At 32.5% G+C, this 26463-nt stretch overlaps 1 protein-coding gene and 1 non-coding gene across 7 annotated transcripts in view; one reads left to right on the top strand and one right to left on the bottom strand.

Annotated features, from left to right (window-relative positions):
* The window catches only part of BCAS3 (BCAS3 microtubule associated cell migration factor), a 787317-nt gene that overhangs the window by 708990 nt on the left and 51864 nt on the right, over window positions 1–26463 (bottom strand). For all 6 annotated transcript variants that reach the window (XM_051994106.1, XM_051994105.1, XM_051994107.1 and 3 more), the window contains exon 6: window positions 7236–7317. In XM_051994106.1, the coding sequence (XP_051850066.1) occupies window positions 7236–7317 (82 nt within the window). The remainder of the gene's footprint in view (window positions 1–7235; window positions 7318–26463) is intronic.
* Window positions 19320–19426, top strand: LOC127563545 (U6 spliceosomal RNA). The gene has a single exon (XR_007953999.1). It is a non-coding gene; the product is annotated as a U6 spliceosomal RNA (small nuclear RNA).

Here is a 26463-nt window from a genome sequence, read left to right as displayed (position 1 = left end):
GGACTGGCCAAGCAATTAATATATTGAACATAGCATCTAGAGTAATCATACGCCTCTGAATATTTTTTAAAAAGGTACACTGGCTTAAGTCCAAATATCTTCTGTCTAAAGGTCTAAAGGGTATTATTTGTCTGATTTCTCAAGAAGATATGATCCAATCTTGATATCATACTCCTACTTTGTGGGTCATGTTCCTGGCTTGTCATCCATTAATGGACTGTCATCATACACATGAAATGTGCTCCTAGCAATAGTCCTCTTGAAAGCTGCTAGACACAAAAAGAAAAAAATTCTAGAGACTGTCAGCTTATTCCTTCCTTTACTTGGAATTGAAAGAAGAAAGAAATTACAGCCAGTTGGGCAGAGAAGTTGTGGCAAAGATGCAGGAATAGGGAAAGCAGAGAAAAGGAACAAGTTGCATGTTCTCCATTGCAAGACAGAAAAATTGGATGATTTTTAAAATACCAATGATGCTATTAATTAATGTACAGGTACAATTCTAGAAATTATTCAGTCAAGTGATCCAACATGTAAACAGAGAACATGGAATAGACTGCATCACTAGGCTTATACTGCATCCTACTCTCAAGAGATCAAATAAGGGTGTGTGTGTGTGTGTGTGTGTGTCTGTGTGTCTGTGTGTCTGTGTGTATATGTGTATTATATATGTATATGTATTTTACATATATATATAAAATACATACACATAAACAAACACCAAAATGCAGTATTATCTGTGGTAGCAAACACATAAAAACAACATAAACATCATTCTAGTATATAGAGGTTAAACAAATATGAAAATGAAAAAAAATCATACCACTATATGAATGACAAATATGAATCATGGAAAGAATCATATGAACTAACGAAGAATAAGGTCAGTAAAAGTGGGAAAATAATGACACAAATAATGATTACAACAATCCTAAAGGAAAGAATAAAAACAAATCTAGAAACTCTATAATTGTCATGATGAACCAACGCACCAAAAACCAGGAAAGATAAAGAAAATTTCATAGCAGAAATGAAAAACTATGGATGGGGAATAATAAGTATACTGTCAGACATGATCAATGAGTTGATTGATTTTGTGGAATTGTATGTGTATATGCAAGTGTCTGTGTTTAATCTCTATCACAAGGGGTGGCTTACTAAAGGATAAATGTGTGAATTAAAGTGTTATAAAAACAGAAGATATAAAAAATGTTTTAATGCAAAAATCATTCACTGAGTATAACTCTCTCTCAACAATGATATATATATATGTATAATGTCTCTCACCAATACTGAAAGGCAAATCTGTATGTCACCATCATTAAAAAAAAAAAAAGTTACAAAATTCCTAATTTCTAAACGTGGAAAGCATTTCTTCGTGAAATCTGAGCTTTCCTTTCACATCTGCATCACAGGTGGCATTATTATAGAATAATGCCAAGTTCAACTAGCAAAACTCCTACATGCAAAAATCTCTTTAGAGTGAATTTTACAATTAAGACAGTATTTGAACCATGTATGGTAATCAGCAGCTCTATTAAAAGTCCTTTTCTTTGGTGCTGAACCATTAAAGCTCATGTGTTCATTACTTGCTTCATATTATAACACTGCTTTTATGTGATTCCTAATACTAATGAGGAATGTTTTTTATGTACTTTTAATCAAAGATTTAATCAACACTACCTCATGTAAGAGACACAAACATGTTTTTAAGCATTGAATTTTAAATTTACTTAACTTTTTTAACAAGTGTGTGACATAGTAATTATCTTTTGTGAAAGGGCTAAATCAAGTACCTTAGAGAAAATATATGCAATTGAGGCACAGCCAATTGCTTAATCTACCCAAGGCAAAAATCTTTCCTACTCAGCAGCCCTGATGTTGGTTATGTTCATATGCAGTGCCCATCAGTTTATGTGTGCGCACATTGCAATTTCTTATATAAGACTACTAAAGTCTATTAAGATTACTGAATCAATCAAAAAACATGTAGTAAAACTATTAAAATAACTAAGATAATAAAATAATTTATAACACACTGTAAAACATCTAGAGGAATCTTGTATATTGTTAAATTGTTAAGTAAATTACTTATGTGTTGTCTTGTGGGTCAGAAGAATAGAACTGAGAATCTAGATCCCTGGGTTTTGGTAACAGTGACATGAATGTCTCATTCAGTGCTTCTGGATAAATCATTTAGTCAATGAATTCAAAGCACAGTTTAATTTCCTCCTTCAATACAAGCCTCTTTCTTGACCAACTTTCCCAACTGTCAGTATATCACTTCCCACCAGGATAAAGTTGTTTTTTTTTTTTTAATTGTGTGTGTGTGTGTGTGTGTGTGTGTGTGTGTGTGTGTGTGTGTACATTGTTGTTCTATACTCACAATAAGATTCTTTTTGTCTCTACATCCTTAGTATACATTAGGTACTTTTAAAAAATATTTTGGATTGAAATGAATTATATTTTTCTCTCCCCAATTAAAAAACTACTTCAGCTCTCATTAGACAGTACTTTCATACAAGCTAGTAGTGATATCCCAAGTGAAGCTTGGGAGATTTCCTTCAGATCAATTTCTCACACTGGGCACTGTGACAACTTTACCCAACACTAAAAAGATTGCCAGTTACCTCTAAAATGGAATGTTGCAGGCATTCTTTCACATCAACACTCTTGGAAGTGCTTCAAAGGAACTGAAGATAAGCAAAACAAAACAAAACAAAACAAAAAACACCACAAACACATTCCCACATGAGAAATTATTATGAATCATAAAGAAAACACAGTGTCTTGATCCTAGAGATAAGAGTATAATGGAATAAATAGTTTAGCATCATACAAAATCATTAAAACCAACAGAAGTAGAAAAAAAAGAACTAGTATTATAAAGAAGTCATAACTCCCCTCAATCAGCAAGACAAAATGTCAGCTATTTTTTTTTTGCCTCTGGAAATAGAAAAGCTCCACTTTCAAATGTACTAGAGATGACTATAAGCAAATCTAAACTAGTGTTCTTTTAGGGGATTGCTTATGTTTGGTTTGGGCAGTCTTGGCTTTTTAAAGGATCCACTTGTTTATACATAGTTGCTTAAATTTTACAGAAAACCCTTCTGGGGGGGTTACTCAGAATTTCTGAAACAATATAGTTGAGTAAATCAGACAGCTGTTTTCAGGACTTGATAAAACCACATTTAAGTCATCTCCAAAGGAGGAGGGGGCTATTTGTACATTATGAAAAAGGCTAAAAACCCAACGACTGGAAAGGTCACTTTGTTTGAAAAGTTACCAAAAAATAAGCAAAACGGGAAAAAGTTTAACATTGACTAACAACTTTAAAGTTGTTCTACTTGTGCTTATTTCTGAGAAAACAAATGTCAGGCTTTATATAAAAAAGCAGCAACAATTGATATTTGTAAGTTGGTTCACGGGTGGTCTGTTTACAGTATTAAAAACCTCAGAAAATACTTGACATTTTTCTCCCCCAAAAAGCAAAATGAAAAAAGCAAGCTTTTAAAGTTCTCACAAATCTTGATCATTTTCAGAAGTAATAGTGTGAATGTCCTGCTTGGATAGAACCTAAAGCAAATTTAACTTTGATGTAAGGAGCAATACCTTAACATGAGAGAAGGATGAGCCAAGTTTGCTGTTGCCCAAGGTTTTTCAGCTGGATGCCAGAAATTTGGCACAAGAAGTCTTCAACAGACCACATCCATCTGAAAACTGCCCTTCCACTGAGAACAATAAAGACTTTGGATTTGTTAAGACTCATCCAAACGAGTGCATCTGAGTCACAAGGTTAAAGAAAAAGAGAGAGAGAGAGAGAGAGAGAGAGAGAGAGAGAGAGAGAGAGAGAGAGAGAGAGAGAGAGATTGTAACTGCAATTCTAAGAAACCTGCACATTTCAAGCCAGAGACAGAAATTTTGGTCTTTTTCCATCCTCCCTAATAACAAAGTTCCAGTGAATCCAAATAGAATTCTAAGTTTTTAAAATTTAGAAAAGTTTTAAGCTGATCATTGATGTTTTTAGACCATCAAGTCAGCCCTTCAAATGTACTACATCTCTCAACTTGATTTTATGCATGAATTAACAATAAGATGTTTAATTATATAGCACCTCAAGTTTTTATTTCTTTACTATGAAACAAATGGAGAATGTACTAAAAAATAAAGTTTAAGTAAGTTATATGTGGAAGTGGGAGTAGATATTTTAATGAATTTTTGAAATACAAGGAATAAATAAGGAACAAAGATGCTAAAGAGAAAGATGACAAAAGTGGTAAGGGTACCAGTTTCAAATGATATTAGGATACCTGTGTCAAGGCCAACCCTCAGGAAAAGTCTTTAACATGGGTGATATGAGAGGCATCATCTTTCTATGGGGTACAGAACAGTCATTCTAGTTAGAACCTCACTTACAATATAATCTATAGAGAAAGGACAGGATTTCCAGAGAATGAAGACAACACAATACCTACATTTGAGGAGGCAGTTTGCCTCATAACTCACAACTTTAGTAAGTTAAGTCAGATAAAGGGAGGCAGAATCAGTTTCCCTAGTCAAGCTATAGGAATTGCTGAGAAATGGCATAAAGGAGGAACAATTAGAGTGAAATAATTACTTAATATGCAAAAAATATATATTACCTCTATGCCTTATGGCTGCATTTTCAAGAAGACACAATGGAATCATAAAAGGTTTTAAATAGGACCTAAAATTGTCAAGTAGCCAAATACTTGCTTCCAAGGAAATAAAAATGATCATTTTTATTCTTATTTTAAAAGATTTTCAGGATAAGAGAGGCCCATAATTAACAATGCATATATTTAATCACCCTTATATATGGGAACTTTCCTTAGCCAATACCAAATGGTTTTGGTGACTGCTGCTTTATAATATAGTTTCAGATCAGGTACAGTTAGGCCACCTTCATTTGATTTTTTTTTTCATTAATTCCCTTGAGATTCTCGATCTTTTTTTCTTCCATATGAATTTTGTTGTTATTTTTTCTAGATCATTAAAATATTTTCTTGGGAGTCTGACTGGTATAGCACTAAATAAATAGATTAGTTTAGGGTGTATTGTCATCTTTATTATATTCACTTGGCCTATCCAAGAGCACTTAATATTTTTCCAATTATTTAAGTCTGACTTTATTTGTGTGGGAAGTTTCTTGTAATTTTGCTCATCTAATTCCTGACTTTCCTTTGGTAGATAGATTCATATGGGAATTTTTCATAACAATCACAACTGTAACCATTTAAATATAATTTTATTATTCTATCCTCTATAATTGTGAGCATTTAAATGTTGGCTAGTAACAAGTGTTAAATAAAGCCATTAGCTTGGGATCAGTACAATATCTTGGAGCAACACAGACTTTCTTATGAAGTTATACCTGGACAATTCTTTTCTACTGCCTTAGTCATAAAGGATTCAACACATTTAAAATAAGACTACACTTATATCAAGGAAAAAGATACAAGCTTTCCAAAAGATAGAATACAAATACCAAAATACTTTGTGAATAAAACTTAGATTAATTCAAACAACTGTCAGTAATCTCATTTTGCTTTGATTTTCTCCAAAGAAAAGTTAGTTTGCATGTGCAAAATATAAGCCAAACAAAATGAAGGGCACTACTTGAGATAATTTAAAAAACCTTTGCAGAGTTCCATTCTAAATTTCATGCCAATTGTCAGAATGTGCCTGAGGGACAGTCTGCCTGAAAGACTCTATATCCTAGAGAGTCCAAAACTCCAAAAGCAACCTTGAGAATTCATGAAGGCTCTCTTTCTGTTTTTAAGATTAAGTATTCAAATCATTCTAAAGAAAAACATGCCTTTACCATGCCTCAAACACTGAAGAGAAAGATGTGCTAGAATCTAATTTATAAATCTATCCCGCAAAAATTCTACACTTTTAGTTGTAGGCTCTGCAAAATATAGTCAGTAGCAAAAAAAAAAAAAAAAAAAAAAATCATAATGAACTTCTAGAATAATTTTCATGGGAGGCTTTGATCTTCCTGTTATATTAAAAACAGTTTTAATCTGTAACCTAAAATCTTAAATTATTTTAAAGCTTATTAACTAACAAACACAAATACATGTAAGTAGTTTTGAATAGTATCATATTTGTGATTTAAGAAAAGAATTAATTCTGAAAAGGACATTATTAGAATCCATTAAAACACACATATCACATATGAAATGATGAAAAAGAATCAAAACTGTGTAAGACTTCCTGGAGATCCAATGCAAACCATCCAAATAGATGAATATGTTGTTTTATATATCATCAGAGAATATTTTAAAATACTAGGAAATACATGACAAGCTAATGAAAAAAATAGTAATCACATTTTATCTTGAGCACGATAGGACTGTAAATGCTACAAGTTATAAATGCAAACAACAGATTAAAAGTAATTGAATCTAAATATGATCTTTAAAAAATCAACCTAAATCAATTAGACAGATACAAATATAGAACTTTTTAAATATACAACTTTTAGATCAGAGTAGAAAAAACAGGTCACAAGCCCTAAATTTCACTTCTAATATCACTAACTCATTTCACAAGCTATATTTTTTATAATTAAGACCTAGAGAGAAGTAGCCCAACTTAACTGCAAACTGAAAGATATCCAGGTTATAAAATGAAATAATCAATAAGAGTATCTATTCAATAGCTGCTAAATTTAATACCATTCAGGATCTAATTAAAAAAACAACAACAAAATCTCCTTGTTCTCAAAGAGTTTATATTTAACTCTGTAAGGAAATAAAAATAGATGAACATGAAATAATTAAGAGCTAAACTATCAGAAAGAAATTGTTTTTAAAAAAAACAAAAACTAAACAATTAATAATATTAGTCATTCTGAGAAGGATAAAAACAGGCTGGGCTAGAACCAATGTGAATGGTTTGGTGAAGAATATGTGACATGAATAAGGTGTTTGTTAAAGGATATGCAGGAATTTGCCAAGCTGAAAAAGAATATGAGCCCACCCTGAGATAACAAAGCTGCATAAGTACAAGGGAAATAGACAAAACACAAGATGGAAGAGACAGTGAAGAGGCAGAGACTGTTGAGGTACACTATATAATAAAACCAAGGCCAGCTAAAGGAGTCCAATGACCAAAAAGCAGATGCATTTGGTTATGATTTCAGAAGGCAAAAGGCAAAAATAAGAAGAAACACCTTCTAAATTACTCATTCTCTAAAGACTACTACTCACCTATCTGTGGGGATGGCAAGATCCGAGCAGCTCGAACTGGGCCATGTCGAACTGAGAAAAGCTCCTGGGCTTCCCCACTGATCTGTATAATACAGAGCAAAAAACAAAAGTACATCACACATTTCATAGGTTAAAACTTTTACTACATCATGAAACACCAAAGCATTTTCTGTCTAAAGTATATTATATTAACTGCACACTTAGTAATGGATATAAAAATAACTCAAATTTAATGTCTTAAGAATTACAAAGTCTTTACTCATAACAAACCTGTGAAAGAAGGGCAATGCTGCCCATTTTGTAGATGGGAAAACAGAGGCTCAGGAAGATGAAGACTTTCTCAAGGTCATACAACTTAAAAGTATAGAAACAACAGATATATACCCATAACTCAAATTACCATAAATATTTTTGAAAACCAGAAAGGGTATAATCTTCAAAGAGCTCACTCACTGACTATAAACAGAAAAATAAACAGAGGGATCATAAATCTGATTTAAACAAAAAAGTTGGGATAGTCTGGCCAGTTTCTATATGATTAATTTCCACTTTTTTTTTCAAATTGAAATTTTTTTGTTATATTTTAAGTTTCAAACTGTCTCTCGCCCTTACTACCTCACACTAGAGAAGACCATCTTTTAATGTAGATTTATAAATATATGTAAAACTATACTATGCATATTTCTACTTATCAGTTTTTCCTCTGGAGGTAGACAGCATCTTCTTTCATAAGTCCTTTATAGTTTATGTGAGTATTTATAGTATTCAGAATAATTTCCATAATGTTCATATACCACAATTTACTCAACCATTCTCCAAATGATGGGCATCCATTCATTTTCCAGCTTCTAGCCACTACAAACAGGGCTGCCACAAACATTTTGGCACAAACAGGTCCCTTTCCCTTCTTTACTATCTCTTTGGGGTATAAGCCCAGTAGAAACACTGCTGGATCAAAGGGTATGCACAGTTTGATAACTTTTTGAGCATAGTTCCAAATTGCTCTCCAGAATGGTTGGATGTGTTCACAATTCCACCAACAATGTATCAGGGTCCCTGTTTTCCCACATCCCCTCCAACTTTCTGCATTATCTTTTCCCGTCATTCTAGCCAATCTGACAGGTGTGTAGTGGTATCTCAGAGTTGTCTTAATTTGCATTTTTCTGATTAATAATGATTTGGAGCATATTTTCATATGGTTATAAATAGTTTTAATTTCTTCGTCTGAGAATTGTCTGTTCATATCCTTTGACCATTTATCAATTGCAGAATGGCTTGATTTCTTATAAATTAGAGTCAATTCTCTATACATTTTGGAAATGAGACCTTTATCAGAATCTTTGACTATAAAAATGTTTTCCCAGTTTATTGTTTCCCTTCTAATCTTGTCTGCATTAGTTTTGTTTGTACAAAAAACTTTTCAATTTGATATAATCAAAATTTTCTATTTTGGGGTCAATAGTGATCTCTAGATCTTCTTTGGTCATAAATTCCTCCCTCTTTCACAGGTATGAGAGGTAAACTATCCTATGCTCTTCCAATTTATTTATAATCTCATTATTTATGCCTAGGTCATGAACCCATTTTGACCTTATCTTGGTGTATGGTGTTAAGTGTGGGTCAATGCCTAGTTTCTGACATACTAATTTCCAATTTTCCCAGCAATTTTTGTCAAATAATGCACTCTTATCCCCAAAACTGGGATCTTTGGGTTTGTCAAACACTAGATTATTAAAGTTATTGGCTGTTTTGTCCTTTGAACCTAACCTATTCCATTGATCAACTAGTCTATTTCTTAGCCAGATGGTTTTAATAACTGCTGCTTTATAATATAATTTTATATCTGGTACAGCTAGGCCACTTTCATTTGATTTTTTTTTCATTAAGTCCCTTGAAATTCTTGAGCTTTTGTTTTTCCATATGAACTTTGTTGTTATTTTTTCTAGGTCATCAAAATAGTTTTTTGGGAGTCTGATTGGTATAGCACTAAATAAATAGATTAGTTTAGATAGTATTGTTATCTTTATTATTTTTGCTCACCCAATCCAAGAGCATTTAATCTTTTTCCAGTTGGTTAGATCAGACTTAATTTGGATGGAAAGTGTTTTGTATTTTGCTCACAAAGTTTCTGATTTTCCCTTGGCAGATAGATTCCTAAATATTTTATGCAATCAGTAGTTACTTTAAATGGAATTTCTCTTTGTAACTCTGTTATGTTTTGTTAGTGATATATAAGAATGCTGATGACTTATGTGGGTTTATTTTGTATCCTGCAACTTTGCTAAAGGTGTAGATTGTTTCTAATAACTTTTTAGTAAAATCTCTGGGGTTCTCTAAGTATAGCATCATATCATCAGCAAAGAGTGATAATTTGGTTTCCTCATTGCCTATTCTTATTCCTTTAATCTCTTTCTCAACTCTTATTGCCAAAGCAAGCATTTCTAATACAATATTAAATAGTAACGGTGATAGTGGGCAACCTTGTTTCACTCCTGATTTTATTGGGATTGGTTGCAGTTTGTCCTCATTACATATGATGCTTACTGCTGGTTTTAAATAGATGCTACTGATTATTTTAAGGAAAAGTCCATTTATTCCTATACTCTCAAGAGTTTTTAATAGGAATGGGTATTGGATTTTATCAAATGCTTTTTCTGCATCTATTGAGATGATCATATGGTTTTTGTTAATTTGATTATTAATATGGCCAATTATACAGATAGTTTTCCTAATAATGAACCAGCCCTGCATTCCTGGTATAAATCCTACTTGATTGTGGTGTATTATCCTGGGGATGATTTTCTGTAGTCTTTTTGTTAATATCTTATTTAAGATTTTGGCATCAATATTCATTAGGGAGATTGATTTATAATTTTCTTTCTCTGTTTTCAACCTACCTGGTTTAGGTATCAGTACCATGTCTGTGTCATAAAAGGAATTTGATAGGACTCCTTCATTCCCTATTTTTTCAAATAGTTTATAAAGCATTGGGGCTAATTGTTCTTTGAATGTTTGGTAGAATTCACATGTAAATCCATCTGGTCCCGGTGATTTTTTTTTTAGGGAGTTGATTAATAGCTTGTTCTATTTCTTTTCCTGAAATGGGACTATTTAAGCAATTTACTTCCTCCTCTGATAATCTGGGAAGCCTATATTTTTGGAGGTAGTTATCCATTTCACTTAGGCTATCAAATTTATTGGCATAAAGTTGGGCAAAGTAACCCCTTATTATTTCTTTAATTTCCTCTTCATTGGTGGAAAGTTCTCCCTTTTCATTTTTAAGACTACTAATTTGATTTTCCTCTCTCCTTTTTCTAATCAGATTTACCAAAGGTTTTTCAATTTTATTGGTTTTTTCATAAACCCAACTCTTAGTTTTATTTATTAGTTCAATAGTTTTCTTACTTTCTACATTATTAATTTCTCCTTTTAATTTTAGAATTTCAAGTTTAGTAATTGATTGGGGGTTTTTAATTTGGTCTTTTTCTCACTTTTTAAGTTGCAGGCCCAATTCATTGATCTTCTCTTTCTCTATTTTATGCAAGTAAGCCTCTAAGGGTATAAAATTTCCCCTTATTACTGCTTTGGATGCATCCCATAAATTTTGGTATGATGTCTACCATTGTCATTATCTTGAGTGAAATTATTTATTGTGTCTATAATTTGCTGTTTCACCCAATCATTCTTTAAGATGAGATTATTTAGTTTCCAATTACTTTTTGGTCTATTTACACCTAACTTTTTGTTGAATGTAGTTTTTATTGCATTGTGATCTGAAAAGAAAGCATTTACTATTTCTGCCTTCCTGCATTTAATTTTGAGGTCTTTATGTCCTAAAATATGGTCAATTTTTGTGTAAGTTCCATGAACTGCTGGTACTCAGAATAATTTCAAACATTACTGCTATAATTATAAAGCTTCTGCTTTTAAGTATTCTCTTTTCCTTAAAGACTTTCAATTCTTTTCAAGCATTCTTCCATTAAAAGTAATGACCATTTAAGAAAATGTTCAGTTTGAAAAACAGTGAAATGATGTATAGTATAGAAAGGTTCAGGCTTTAAGAAACATTTTACTCTGTAAAATAGATGGCCTCTTTATATACAAAAATAGTCATTTCTGGTAGGACATGTATGAACTGATACAGAGTGAAATGAACAGAATGAGAACAGATTATATAAAAACGGCATTGTAAAGACAAATTATTTTGAAAAACCTAAGAATTCTGATCAACACAATTACCAATCATGATTCTACAAGACTGGTGAAAAAGCATGTTATACATGTCCTGATAAAAACACAATGATCTCAATGTAATAGAATAAGACATATTTTAAACATATCCAGTGAAGGAATTTGTTTTAATTTATGTGTATTTATTATAAGGTTTTTGTTTTCTTTTTTCAATGTTAAGTGGGGCAAGACAAGAGGAAATGAAACATATTTTTATTAATTGAAGAAATAACTTTAATTTTTTAAAATGGTCTTAGTTGGCTCCAAAGAAAACATACTCCATGTTTCTTTGTGGCCAAAGAAGAACTGGAGTACATTATAGAATGCAAAATAGATAATTTTGATTATATAAAGTTAAAAATTTTTTGTACAAACAAAACCAATACAAACAAGATTAGAAGGGAAGCAATAAACTGGGGGAAAATTTTTACATTCAAGGGTTCTTTTAAAGGCCTCATTTCTCATGAGAAATGGGTCAAATTTAGAAGATTTCAAGCCATTCTCTAATTGATAAATGGTTAAAGGATATGAACAATTTTCAGATGAAATTAAAATCATTTCTAGTCATATAAAAAGATGCTCTAAATCACTATTGATGAGAGAAATGCAAATTCATATAACTCTGAGGTACCATTACACATTTTTCAAATGGGCTAAGACAATAGGAAAAGATGACGAATGTTGGAGGGAATATGAGAAAAGTGAGATGCTAATACATTGCTGGTGGAATTGTGAACAGATCCAACTATTCTGGAATGCAAGATAGAACTATGGCCAAAGGGCTATCAAAACGCCCTTGATCCAGTAGTATCTATACTGGGCCTGTATCCCAAAAAGATCATAAAGGACAGAAAGGGACCCACATGTTATGTTCTGGTTGGTTTTCTGGAGGTCTTGAGATCAGCTTTCGTTTTAGCAGAGTAATAACCAGAAGAATAGCCAGGGATAAAGTCCAAATTCTTTATTATCTCCTTCAAAGTCTTGTCTCCTTGCCTGGGGCCCAGGGTAGCTTTCTTGAGAGCCTTTGGAATGTGCCTTGGTTTCTGTGGAGGAGGCAGGAGAACTAACATGACAGTCTCTGTCTTGAAGTCTGTCTCAGTCCTAGGGCTTGTGCTCCAGCCTTCAGTCCTCTGTCTTCTCCCAGTCTGTTTCTGAGTCCCCTCTGAGTCTGACCCTGGCCCTTCTAAGTCTGTCTCTGGCTGAGTTTGTCCCAGTTTATATGCAGTATATTGAATATAAGCCAATCATTATATCACTAGGGAACCATTATTTGTTGTAAGATTAATTCAATCACAATTGTATGAGGATGTATTCTGATGGAAGTGGATTTCTTTGACAAAGAGACCTAACTGAGTTTCAATGGATAAATGATGGACAGAAACAGCTACACCCAAAGAAAGAACACTGGGAAACGAATATAAACTATTTGCATTTTTGATTTTCTTCCCAAGTTATTTTCCCTTCTGAATCCAATTCTCCCTGTGCAACAAGAGAACTGTTCGGTTCTGCAAACATATATTGTATCTAGGATATACTGCAACATATCTAACATATATAGGACTGCTTGCCATCTTGGGGAGGGGGTGGAGGGAGGGAGGGGAAAAATTGAAACATAAGCGAGTGCAAGGGATAATGTTGTAAAAAATTACCCTGGCATGGATTCTGTCAATATAAAGTTATTATTAAATAAAATAAAATTTAAAAAAATAATAAAATAAAATAAAAAGACAACTCAAAAAAAAAAAAAGATTAATTCAATCACAATGAACTAGAGAACAATTAATCACCATGGTAAACTAGATAAACATTGTCTTATCAATGCTACTGACTTAACACCTTGTAAGAATCCTTATTTCAAGTACAGAGTTCTGGGCCATAACACCCACATGTGCAAAAATGTTTGTGGCAGTCCTTTTTTGTAGTGGCAAGAAACTGGAAACTGAGTGGATATCCATCAGTTGGGAAATGGCTGAATAAGTTATAGTATATGAATATTATGAAAAATTATTATTCTATAAGAAATGATCAGCAGGATGATTTCTTTTTTTATATATAGCTTTTTTATTTATAAGATATATGCATGGGTAATTTTTCAGCATTGACAATTGCAAAACCTTTTGTTCCAAATTTTCCCCTCCTTCTCCCCTCTCCTTCTCTCAGATGGCAGGTTGACCAATACATGTTAAATATGTTAAAGTATAAGTTAAATACAATATATGTATATATAGCCATACAGTTATTTTGCTGCACATGAAGAATCGACCTTTGAAATAATGTACAATTAGCCTATGAATGAAATCAAAAATACAGGTGGACAAAAATAGAGGGATTGGGAAAGTGCTGTGGTTCACACTCATTTCCCAGAGTTCTTTAGCTGGGTATAGTTGATTCTATTATTACTGAATGAATGGAACTGATTTGGTTCATCTCATTGTTGAAGAGAGCCACGTCCATCAGAATTGATCATCATATAGTATTGTTGTTGAAGTATATAATGATCTTCTGGTCCTGCTCATTTCAGCATCAGTTCATGTAAGTCTCTCCAGGACTTTCTGAAATCATCCTGCTGGTCATTTCTAAAAGAACAATAATATTCCATAACATTCATATACCACAATTTATTCAGCCATTCTCCAGTTGATGGGCATCCACTCAATTTCCAGTTTCTGACCACTACGAAGAGGGTTGTCACAAACATTCTTGCACATATAGGTCCCTTTCCCTTCTATAAGATTTCTTTGGGAGATAAACCCAGCAGTAACACTACTGGATCAAAGGGTATGCACAGTTTGATAACTTTTTGAGCATAGTTCCAAATCGCTCTCCAGAATGGCTGGATGTATTCACAATTCTACCAACAATGTATCAGTGTCCCAGTTTTCCCACATCCCCTCCAACATTCCGCATTATCTTTCCCCAGCAAGGTGATTTCAAAGAGATCTGGAGAAACTTACATGAACTGATGCTAAGTGAAGTGAATAAAACGAAGAGATCATTGTACACGGCAACAGCAAAATCATACAATGATCAATTCTGATGGATGTGGCTCTTTTCAACACTGATATGATCTAGGCCAATTTCAATAATCTTGTGATGAGGAGAGTCATCTATACCCTGAGAGAAAACTATGAGAATTGAGTGTGGATCACAACATAGTATTTTCATTTGTTATTGTTGTTTGCGTGCATTTTGTTTTCTTTCTCATATTTTCCCTTTTTGATCTGATTTTTCTTATGCAGCATAATAATTGTGGAAATATATGTAAAAGAACTGCACATGCTTAACTTATATTGGATTACTACTCATCTAGGGGAAGAGGTGGGAGGAAGGGAAGAAATTTTGGAATACAAGGTTTTGCAAGGGTGAATGTTGAAAATTATCTATGCATATGTTTTGAAAATAAAAAGCTTTAATAAAAATAATTTTTAATGATTAAAATCTAGAGATCTCTAAAAAGTGGTAAGAAACTTCAAGCAGAAACTCAAGGGAAAAAACAGATTTTCCCCAAATACTATGTGAATATCTAGGAGAAATTAAGCTAGCAATTTAAAGAGAAAAGAAAGCTATTGAGAAAGAATGGAAGAAGAATAAGAAGTTTGCAAGAAAAACTGATAAATCTTATCCAAAAAAATGAACTCTGAAAATTAAACAATCAAAAATTAGTGACTTCAATAATAAAAAATCAAAATAATAATAAATTCAATAATAAAAAATTCAAAAACTTAAAAATAAGTAATTCAAGTACCAAGAAACTACAACAAGGATCACACAAGACAAAAATGAAAGCTCTCAGAATATGAAATTGAATAAGGAAAAATATACTGGTTAACAATCAAGAATTAATTCAGCCTTCAAGACTGAATAGAAAACTACAGAATGGGGGATTCAGGAATGGGAGGGTGGGGGAAATGGGCCTTCAGAGGAATTGTAAAGACCTGATATTTTTCCTCTACAAAAAGGTAAATGCAAAGATACAACAATGGTTCCTCTATGCCTTTACTTTTTAGGGGTTTTTTTTTCATTTTGTTATTAGCTCATATGAGTATTGTATTAAATTTAGCAAATATATGTTTTGAATTAATATTCATTAATGATGTTGGTACTTTAGGCAGTTAGGTGGGACAGAGGATAGAGAATTGGCCTAAGTGCAACTTTAAGCTCAAACACTAACTAGCAGTGTGATTCTGGGTAAGTCACTTAACCTCAATATGCATCAGTTTTCCCAACTATAAAATAGGGATCATAAGAGTATAAGGATCAACTGATATATCAGTAAAGTCTTAACACAGTGCCTTGCACATAAAAGTTTTTTAATAAATGATTATTCCTTTAAATGCCCTTTTTCCTTTACTTTTCCCTTTCCCATTTTTCATTTTCCTTTCCCTAGTTTTGGTATTAAAATTATATCTGTCTCATCTTCTTATTCTATATTACTTGTTATGTGGAAGAGCTCTCTGAGAGGGCAGACGGAAGGAAACTAAGGAATACTGAGATAAAAAATATTAAAATTAATTTTAAAAAATAACTCCAATCTATGCAATGACCAAACATGTCTTCAAAGAATATACAATAAAGAATGCTACCCATTTCCTGAATAAGAAGTGGACTCAAGGTATTAAAAAAAAAAGAGAGAGAGAGAGAGAGAGATGTGCATTTTTTGAAATGTATATTCATTTTTTTGACTAATTAAAGAAGTTATTTTCCTTTCTCTTGGATTTGTGTAGGGGATTACCAATAGTGAATGGGAAAAAATAATCCTTTTTAGGGTGTTCTGCTATTAATAGGGAAGTATTCCTTTGGTATTTAAATTCACAATGAAAAAATTTTAATAGTCAATATAATGAAGGGAAAAACATATCAATCATAACTAGAAACTTGAATGGGATAAACTTGTCCATAAAACAGAGGATAATAGAAAAGTGAATTAGAAAGCAGATCTAATAATGTTATTTACAAACAAAACACTTGAAACAGAGATTTACAAGTGATAAAATGAAGAATGAAATGAATGAATTTATCATGCCTAAAGTGAATCACAGAAAAAAACAAAAGTCGCAGTCATGATATCAGACAATGCACCAGTAAAATTATACATGGTTAAAAGAAATAAGGAACCACTTCCCAGTCAAAGGTCAAAGGTAACTGGTCAAAGGATACGGATAGGATAGATAGATAATATAAATAAATAGATATATTTCTTTTCAGAGGAAGATATATAAACTGTCAAAAGTCATATAAAAGTATTCTCTGATTTCTGGATCTTCCATAAGTGACAAATAATAAGAGAAATGCAAATTTAGGCAATTTTAAAGTTCTATTTCACATCTCTCACACTGACAAAGATGACAAAAAGGAAAGTGATCAATATTGGAGAAGTTGTAGGAACACCATTGCAACTGTTAGAGTTGTGAATTGATGCAGTCATTCTTGAAAACAACAGGGAAATTTGTCAAGAAAATAATGAAACATACATATATATTATATTCTTTGTCTTAGTCATCACACTAATAGACCTACACTCTCCAAAGACATCAAAGAGGAAGTGCATTTATTTGTACAAAAATATTTATAACAGCTTTTTTCATGATAGCCAAAAATTGGAAACTAAAGGGTGCCCTCCAACTGAAGAATAGCAAGAAAGAACTCTGGTATATGAATGTAACAGAATATTACTGTGTCATAACAAATGATGAAGTAGACATTTCAAGGAGAACTTGGAAAACTCTTATGAACTGATGCTGCAAAAGAACATCAAGAACAATTTACATAATGATAACATTATAAGCAAAATAAATGAGAAAGACATTAGAATCCTGATGAATTCAATAACAAACTACAAATCCAAAAAAACAAGAAGATGAAATACACCTCTCATCACCTGACCAAAAAATTTATGAACCTAAAATATATACACGCCAGAAATTTTGAGGGTTTTTTTTGTTTGTTTTTTGGGTATATAAAGTATAATTACTTTATATCACATAATTATAATTTTGAATAATACAAATCTGAACATATTAGAATACCATAGATAATACAAGTCTTTTATCAGTACTTAATAGATAGTGCTCCCCCCAAAAAGAGGAACAATGGCAATAAAACATTTTAAAATACTTATGACAGCAAAAGTAAGTTTAGAAAGGGATGCAGACTTCTTATCTTTGGATAGCATTACTGATGCCATGATACTGATGAATAATTTGCAACATATTTTTCCCTATAATATGGAAAGTTGACAATGAAATGTATTATTTTACTCTTCAAAAACAGAATTATTTCTAATCATGTATATGTGTTAAATATGACAAATACATGTTATTTCATGGGTTTTATGGAACTTCCCTCCCATCAATGAAGACTGGTACCACCTCTAGAACATAAAAGCAAGAACAGGGAGATAAAGTAACATCCTTGGTCATATGGCTGTTATCCCAATATTATCTTATATCTGAGAGATAAGACAGAAACTTAGCTTTTCCAGAAAAATTTATTGTAAAACTTTTATATTTCAAAAACTTCTTTATAAATCTGAAATTACATTCAGGTAAAATGATGTCTATAATAGCAGTTCCTTAATTTATTTTATATCACAAAATAAAATTTTAGAATTATAATAGAAGTACTTCAAAGGTTATTTAGTTCAACTTCCCAGAGTTCAAGAATCACAGATGTTCCTCAAAAACTGAATTGTATTAGCTCTTTGATCGTAAATACACATTCTGTAAAAGGTACAATATTTAGGTATATTTCCTACTTTTTCTTCCAAACAGAGACATAAAATTTTAATAATGGTTTACTGAATAGAAAGATAGCAGGTCTACTGCTTTTTTTTTTTTAATTTACTGTTGTGCCAAGGCACAAAACATATTTTTTGATTAAAAAGTAAATGAAAAATAAACTGTAAAACAATATTTTGTAATATGCACTGAAACCATAAGTAGTCATGAGATACAAGTTCTGGTTCTGACTCAGCCACTAGATGGCTGTGTAATGTTGTACTAGTCTTCTCCCCTATCTGGACCTCAATTCCCTCATTTGTAAAACGAAAGTGTTAAATAAAACAATGACAAAATTCATTTGGAGAAACAAAATAGAATACCAAAGGAAATGAGTGAGTTTCTTTTTTTAAAATGGGAATGAAGATAGCACTTTCAAGAATCAAGCCATATCATAAAGCAACAATCATCAAAAACATTTGGTATTAATTTTTTTAAAAATAGAAAAATAGATAAATGGAAGCAGCTTGACAAGAGAGAACCAGAAATAATGGAATTTAATAATCCAGATAAACCAGAAAACATAAGTTACTTAGGAAAGAACTCTCTATTAGGTAAGAATTGCTATTAAAATGAATAGAGCGATAAATTCAAGGCAAAAAGACTTTAGTTCTGATATCTTTTCAGACATTACTACTTTTAGGCATTTACTATCTCTGTGGCACTGGGGCAAATCATGTAACCTCTTGGGCTCAGTTTCTTTACATGTGAAATGGGGAAAATAATGGCACCTACTCAATAGAGTTGTTATGAAGATTAAAATAGTAGACAGATACATACATACACACATATATACATATATCTGTATGTATATGTATATTTTTTTAAAACTGGAAAACAGTCTTGTAGAAATTAGGCCTACAGGAACATTTTATACCATATTTCAGAAAAAATTACACAGCCTACATATTCAAGATCTTGCCATAAAAATTCTGATTTATGCAAATAAAGTGATTTAAATGTCCTGCCCTAGAGATTCTAATGCTAGGCATAGAATGGCATAAGCAATGACTCAAGGAGATCATTAAGAAAACAAAAACATTAATAGTACAAATTTTGTGATTCAAAATAACTAGAAGTGCTTGTTTCAGCAGCACATACACTAAAAGTGGAACAATACATAGAAGATTAGCATGGCCCTTACATAAGGATGACATACAAATCTGCAAAGCGTTTCAAATTTTTGGTCCAGCCAGTTAAGCCCTCCTTACTAGAAAATGAATGGATGTCCCTCAATTAGGGAATGGCTGAATAAGTTACAGTACATGAATGTAATGGAATATGATTGTTCTATAAGAAATGATGAACAGGCTGATTTCAGAAAAACCTGGAAAGACTTAAATGAACTGATGCACAGTAAAGTAAAGAGAACAAAGAAACTATTGTACACAAAAATAAGATTATGTTACAATCAACTGTTTCTTTTCAACTCTGAGGTTGGCTCTTTTCAACAATGAGGTGATTCAAGACAATTCCATTAAACTTGTGGTAGAAAGAGCCATCTGTATGCAAAGAGAGAATGATAAACACAAATATGGATCAAAGCCTAGTATTTTCACCTTTTTGTGATTGCTATTTGTTTGCTTGGGTTTTTCTTTTCTTTCTCATTTTTTTCCTTTTTGACCTGATTTTTTTTCTCTTATAGCATGAAGAATATGGGGATATGTTTAGAAGAATTTCACTGTTTAACCTATAGTAAATTGCTTGAGGTCTAAGGTAGGGGGGAAAGGGAGAAAAAGAAAACTTTGGAATACAAGGTTTTGTAAAGGTGAATGTTGAAAATTATCTTTGCCATGTATTTCGAAAAATAAAATACAAAGGAAGAGAGGGAAGAAGAAAGAGAAAGGAATGGAGGGGAAAGAGAAGGAGGGGAGGGAGAGAAGGAAGGAGTCAGGAAGGGAAAGAGGGAATTAAAAAGGGGAAGGGAAGCAGAGAAGGAGAAGAAAGGAAAAAGGAAGGGAGAAGGGGGAGAGGAAAAGGGAAAAAATGTAGGCAATGTAAAATCAAAAAATATCAAGGAAAAAAAATTTTTTAAAAAGAAATTAAAAGATTATGATATTTCAAGGTTAAGATTAGCCCTAAAGCAGAGAAGTTTCTCTATTATTTTACACAAGTGGGAGGAGATGAGGACCAAGGGAGTGGAAACTTTCATAAAATCTCGGCTTTTTAAAAAGTACATTTTTTCTTCTCTACTTTTTCTTTTTGTTTAAAAAAAACCCCACTTAATTATAAAGGATGATTCTCTGAGCTAGAGGCACAGGGAGATATTTAGCAGATATGAAAATAAATTGTGGCAAAAAAAAATTTTTTAATATTTTTAAAAGGTGAGAGTGTGACACAAACAGCAAAATGTATTATTGCTTCATAAAATTTAAAATAAACATTTAAAAACCAAATGGTATGGGGGCAGCTAGTTGGTGTACTGGATAGAGCACCAGTCCTGAAATCAGGAGGACCTAAATTCAAATCTGGCCTCAGACTTACTTAACACTTCCTAGCTGTGTGACCCTGGGTAAGTCACTTAACCCCAATTGCCTCAGGGGGAAAAAAATCAAATGATATAAAACAAAAGTCTGCAATTCTTTTTTTTTAAATCATCTTCATATATCAAAATGTATATTCTTATGATTTTTAAAGTTCATAATAAGAAAAAATTTAAATTATAGGATTGGACTAGGATGCCTCATCCAAATGTAAGGAATGTTTTGAGTCTAAGAGTTTGTAATAGTTAAAGATGCTTTTCAACTGTAGAACTCTTTCACCTAAGTGAATAACCACTTAATATTAATTGAGGAGAAATGGGCAAGTTAAAAGAATGAAAAGTATAATTCATACAATATTCTAATATTTCACAAATTTATCCCTCTTCAAGCCTGCCAGAAGTTAAGCTTCTATTTCAAAGAAAATAAGACCTAACACTAAGAATACCATCCAAAGTGGGCCAAAACTTTTAAAACTCAACTGCTGCTCTCAATTATACTGAACAGAGAAAGGCACAAATTCGTCTTGGCATGTCCATGATATGATAAAGGCGTATGTTCATTGTATCTAATACATACAAGAGTTTTCTTTGATGCAGGAAAAAAAAAATTTTGAAATCTGAATATAACATCTTTTCAATGTAACAGCTACCAAACAAATCTGCCATGCCAAGTAATCCCTTTTCTTGGCCTCCCATCATACTTAGAACAAGAAATGGAGCGGGAGGGGAAAGATCATAAAATGCTCTCTCCTTCATAACCACTATCGTTAAACCTCTAGAATCCTTTTCTTATTCAATCTATAATTAGTTTATCAGTTTCTTTCTAATTTGAGAAGAATAAATGAATCCATCATAATTTATGACTGTTATAGGATATGAACCTAAGATTCCTCAACCTACCAAAACTGAAAACAGAATTTTGAGGCATTCTAGCTGAGTTCCAAACTTTCAACTCCTGTCTCAGCTTTCAGGAGAGGAGTTAATAAAGAGAGCTTTAAAAAGGTAATAGAAAGAGGAAGGGGTTTAAAGACATCATATATACATTCAAAATCTAACTTTTCCATAAGACTACCTGAAACTAGGCAAATCACTTGTCCTCTAAGAGATTCTCTCCTGTATAAAAAAAGAAAACTTGGACTAGATGAGCTTTGTCAGTAGTCTTTTGCTAAACCTCAGTGTCATTGTATGTGCGTATAAAAATCTTAAATTTAAAAAGACATTTTAAAATAAAAGCAGTGCTTAGTTCAGGTACAGGAGCTACAATGAAAGCGCAGGCACTCAGAATATCAGGAGGATTCTATTTTGTAGTCACTTTTTAAAATAAGATCCGATTGAAAATTATGTCCCTTCTGATCACTGGAAAATTTTTGAAACGTCCTTCTTAAGTCTAGAAATCAGTTGTAAAATTACTATATAAAAAAAGGCTTTCAAAACTGAAAGTAAACTTTTAAGTACTTCATAAAGATCTTTTCAAATATAGACAAAGCCCCAACAAGCTCAAAAGTACCAACATAACTTCATGAGGAATAAATATCCTGTGTCACATTCCAAGTTGTCTAATGGAGTCTCAAAGCACTTGAAAGAAGGGAGCAAAGGGGGAGAAAAACTCCCTAAGAGCCCCACATGATTTTCTGCCTTTGTTCATGCTGTTGTTTTAATTTCTGTTGACAGACTTTTGTTGTTTGGGGCATTAACCGGATGTACCAGTTTGAAGGCACAATAAGAAGAACAAAGAATGATTTGTTCACACTGTAGGAAAAAAGTCTTTTCCAACCATAGAAAATGACTTTCGCATGGTGGAAATATGCAAATTACATACCAAAACAAGAATAAAAGGGGAGAAAGGAGGTTATATAAATTCACATCGCAAACTTCAGCAGAAAGATATTATATCATAGTGTGCAAAACATTAAGGAGATCAAGGTTTAAAGATGTAGGACATTTTTGCAAAAGGGGAAAGGGAATAAAAGTCATACAATGTTTCTGCGAAGTAAATTTGCTCTTTATATCCTACTTTGTCTTTCAGATTTTTTTCCCCAAATAGAACCTTATGATACCAAAGAACTTTTTAAAAAGAATTTCACTTTAATGTTTTTGATTAGTGCTCACAGATTAATGTACCAATGACAAATTAAAATTATATGCCACCAAGTTGCAGAGTTAACCCAAGAAAACATCTCCTCACCCCTCCTACCACTACTGATGTTGACCAAAGGACGGCTGTAGTCTGCAATAGATTTCCAAGAGCTTGTATGGTGGAGTTTAAATCTAAACCTGAATGCCTGAATGAAAGGCATAAATCATATGGGAAAGCAATCATATCTGGGAGAGCAATGCTGACTCAAACTAAATATATAACTATTTTCAACATCCTTTATTAGTGGCCCTGGCTTATGGCAAGTGATGTCAGCCACTCTGTCCAAAGGCCCCCTCACTTTTAGAGCAGCAGATGTGCTTCATAAATGGCACTCAGAAGTCCAGTTCAGGAGCTATATAACACCAAGGACAAAGTAGGGAGGGTGAGTCTTTGAGCTTCATTAGAATTGCACACCTGAAATGCTTAACACAGTAGTAAGGATACCTAAATCACTTCTGTCTCATTTACAAAAGTGGATTAAATAAAGAAGGTTTAACCTAATAGGCTTTTACTCTGGGATGGAAATAAAGGGATAGAAAAAAAAAAATCTTATGAAAAGGCATAAGGCAGCAGCTCTGGAGTCAGGTGGACCAGAGTTCAAATCCAAACTCAAAACACTTAAGAGTTTGATCCTAACTAAGTCATTTAATACCAGTTGTCTCACCACCTCCCCCCAAGAAAAGGCATAGGCATTTCCACATGTACTGAAAATAAAAGAAACACAGAATCAAAATGTAATGTCTGCGCTAGCTTTCTGGAAGCCCTCGGGACCAACCTTGATTTTAATGCAGGACTGCAAGAGGCAGGAAAGCCAGCAAGAGAATGGTCAAAGACAGAATGTCTCATTTCCAGTCCTTCTCCGCCCTTATATACCTTAGTACAATTATAACATTACAGCATACTGAATATGTGTGAACTAGAGAACCATTACATCACCATACTAAGTATATATGTGAACTAGAGAACCATCATCTCATCAGTTCCACTGAGTTAACACCTTGTTTCAAGTCTACTTTCCAGAATTCTGGCCCTCTACAACAAAAGACAGTAATAAATTAAAAAAGAAAAAAAGTTAAGTCAAGTAACTCCTTAATTACTAAGAGAAAATACACACACACACACACACACACACACACACACACACACACCCCTGCATTTGCCAAAGTCCACTGTCATTTCCCCCTTCTCATCCATAGCTAATTCACTCACTTTGGAGATTGCTAAAAGTTTGCCACAACATAATGAGAGTACATTTTTACCTCAGACCTTAATATCTAAATGATCCTAGACCATGGTTCATCTCTTCCGGAGCCCATCCAGTAAAAGAAACTTTCCTTCTGCTCTGGTACCAACATTTCCATGTTTACCTTTAAGTTTTTCACCTTTTGTTTAGAAAATAATAATTAAATCAATGCTATCATCAGTACTAAAAAGAATGTAATAATCTACTATTAAATGGACCTGCTCAAAAACCTGTGACTGTTTTTATAATACTGATGTAATTGTTAAAAAAAAAAAAAAAAATCAGATTCTGCTCACTTCACTCTGTATTGGTACATATAAATCTTATCCATATTTCTTTGAAATAATCTATTTTCTCTGTTTTTAGTGCAAAATAGTATTCTATCACTTTCATATTACACAATTTGCTCTACTATTATTTAACTGATAGACAGGCATTTCTTTAGTCTCCAATTTGTTAGTTTCCAGTTTTTACCATCACAAAAAGAGAAGCTATAAGTATTTTTGCAAGTAAAGGACCTTTCCTGATTGCTTTTAAGTCTAAGTAGACCAGTGATAATTAACTGGAGTAAAGCACACACATTGTTTTGAGAGCTTTTAAAAGAACAGAATGAGGAAAACCATGAAGGCAATTTATTTGTTAACTACATTATAAAGACAAACAACATGAAAACTGAAGAACAACAATCAATGAAACAATTATCCGTGATTCCAGAGGGTAGATGATGAAATATGCTGTCCACTTGCTGATAGGTGATCGATTTAGGGTACAGAATTAAGATTAAAAAAAAAAAAATGAGGAAATCTGTTTTACTTAACTATATATATATATATATATATATATATGTTACAAAGAGTGTTTTTTTTTTCTTTTTTCTTTTCAATAGGATAGGGGATGAAAGGGGGAAAAATAATATTGCCATAAATAATTTTACAAGACCTAGCAGCAACTACATTTAAAGATCATAGGACTTGGAATTCTATGTATCAAAGAGCAAAAGAACTGGGGTTGTGGCCAGAAATATCATACCCAGAATTATTAAGCATAATCCTGAAAGGAAAAAAAAAAAAGACATTTAATGAACTGCCAGACTTTCAGGACACTGGTGTGAAAAAAAACCTGAATTTAAGAGAAAATCTGATATACAAGATCCAAAAGAAATATAAGATAAACTTCAAAAACAAAGGACTCAATAAGGCCAGAATATTTGTAAATATGTGGAAAAATAAACCATTTGTCTAAGAATACCATTAGTAATTGGGCAATTTAAAAGAAAGATGGGGGCAGAACTATGACAAGATTCTAAAAAGAAAAGCATAATAATAATCTTACATAAATGAGAGGGAAAACTCACAGAAAAATTAGACGGGGAAGGAGTATTGGTAGTCATCAGGAATGGGCACAATAGAAGGATATAAAAGTCTTTTGAAACCAGAAAGAAATAAAAAGGTAAGGTGATAAGGAGAGGGGAATGGATAAGAAGGCATTTTAGAGGGAACTTATTCCCAACAGATCTAGGCAAAAGAGAGAACATATACATTAAAATGTGAATAAAAGTATTCTAAATTTATAAAAAAAATAAAATAAAATAAAATAAAGAGGATAAAGGAATAGGATGGGGAGTATAGACAGGTATATGGATTAAGGAGAATGGGATAAAGAGTAAAATACACACACCCACACCCACACACACCCACCACCACCCCCCACCCCCACCCCCCCCACACACACACACGCACAAAATGGGAAAGCTATAAAAGTCTTCTAAATTTGAATAGAAACAAGAGAGCAAGAGGGAAAAGGTATGGGGAAAGGGTAAGGAAGGGATTCTTGGAGGGAGGCAAGGTAGCAGATAGAAGTAAAGAAATGGAGAAATCAGGAGGAATATGAAATAAGAAATACAAACATAAAATAAAGATCAAAAGTGTTATTTATTATGCAAAAAAGCAGGGGTAGAAATCATGATCTCAAAGTTAAAATTAAAATAGATTTCATCAAAGAGAAAAATAAGGAAATTATACTATATGTCAGCCATATTAATCAATATTGTTTAGACTAAAATAAATAGACATTATGAGGTTGAAATAGTGCTATAGTGAAATATAGAAAATGATGAGTTAGTGAAGTCAGAAAAATGTGGAAAGAAAGACTTAGGAAAGAAGACATAATTCGCATTCATAGAAACAAGACAAAAGGCATAGTATGCTCTCATGTAGATGCATATGAACATATAGGTGTACATATGTGTATTATAGATATCTGTGTATATGTATATGTATGTATATGTATTATTTTTAGGGATGTATATGTATATATATAATTTGTGGGGATGAAGGGAAAGGGTGGGAGGAAGAGGAAAA

Source organism: Antechinus flavipes, chromosome 4 (assembly GCF_016432865.1).
Source record: "Antechinus flavipes isolate AdamAnt ecotype Samford, QLD, Australia chromosome 4, AdamAnt_v2, whole genome shotgun sequence".
NCBI classification, from domain to species: Eukaryota; Metazoa; Chordata; class Mammalia; order Dasyuromorphia; family Dasyuridae; genus Antechinus; species Antechinus flavipes.
The sequence above is the reverse complement of the archived record's forward strand: the minus strand, read 5'-3'. Positions and strand labels throughout refer to the sequence as shown.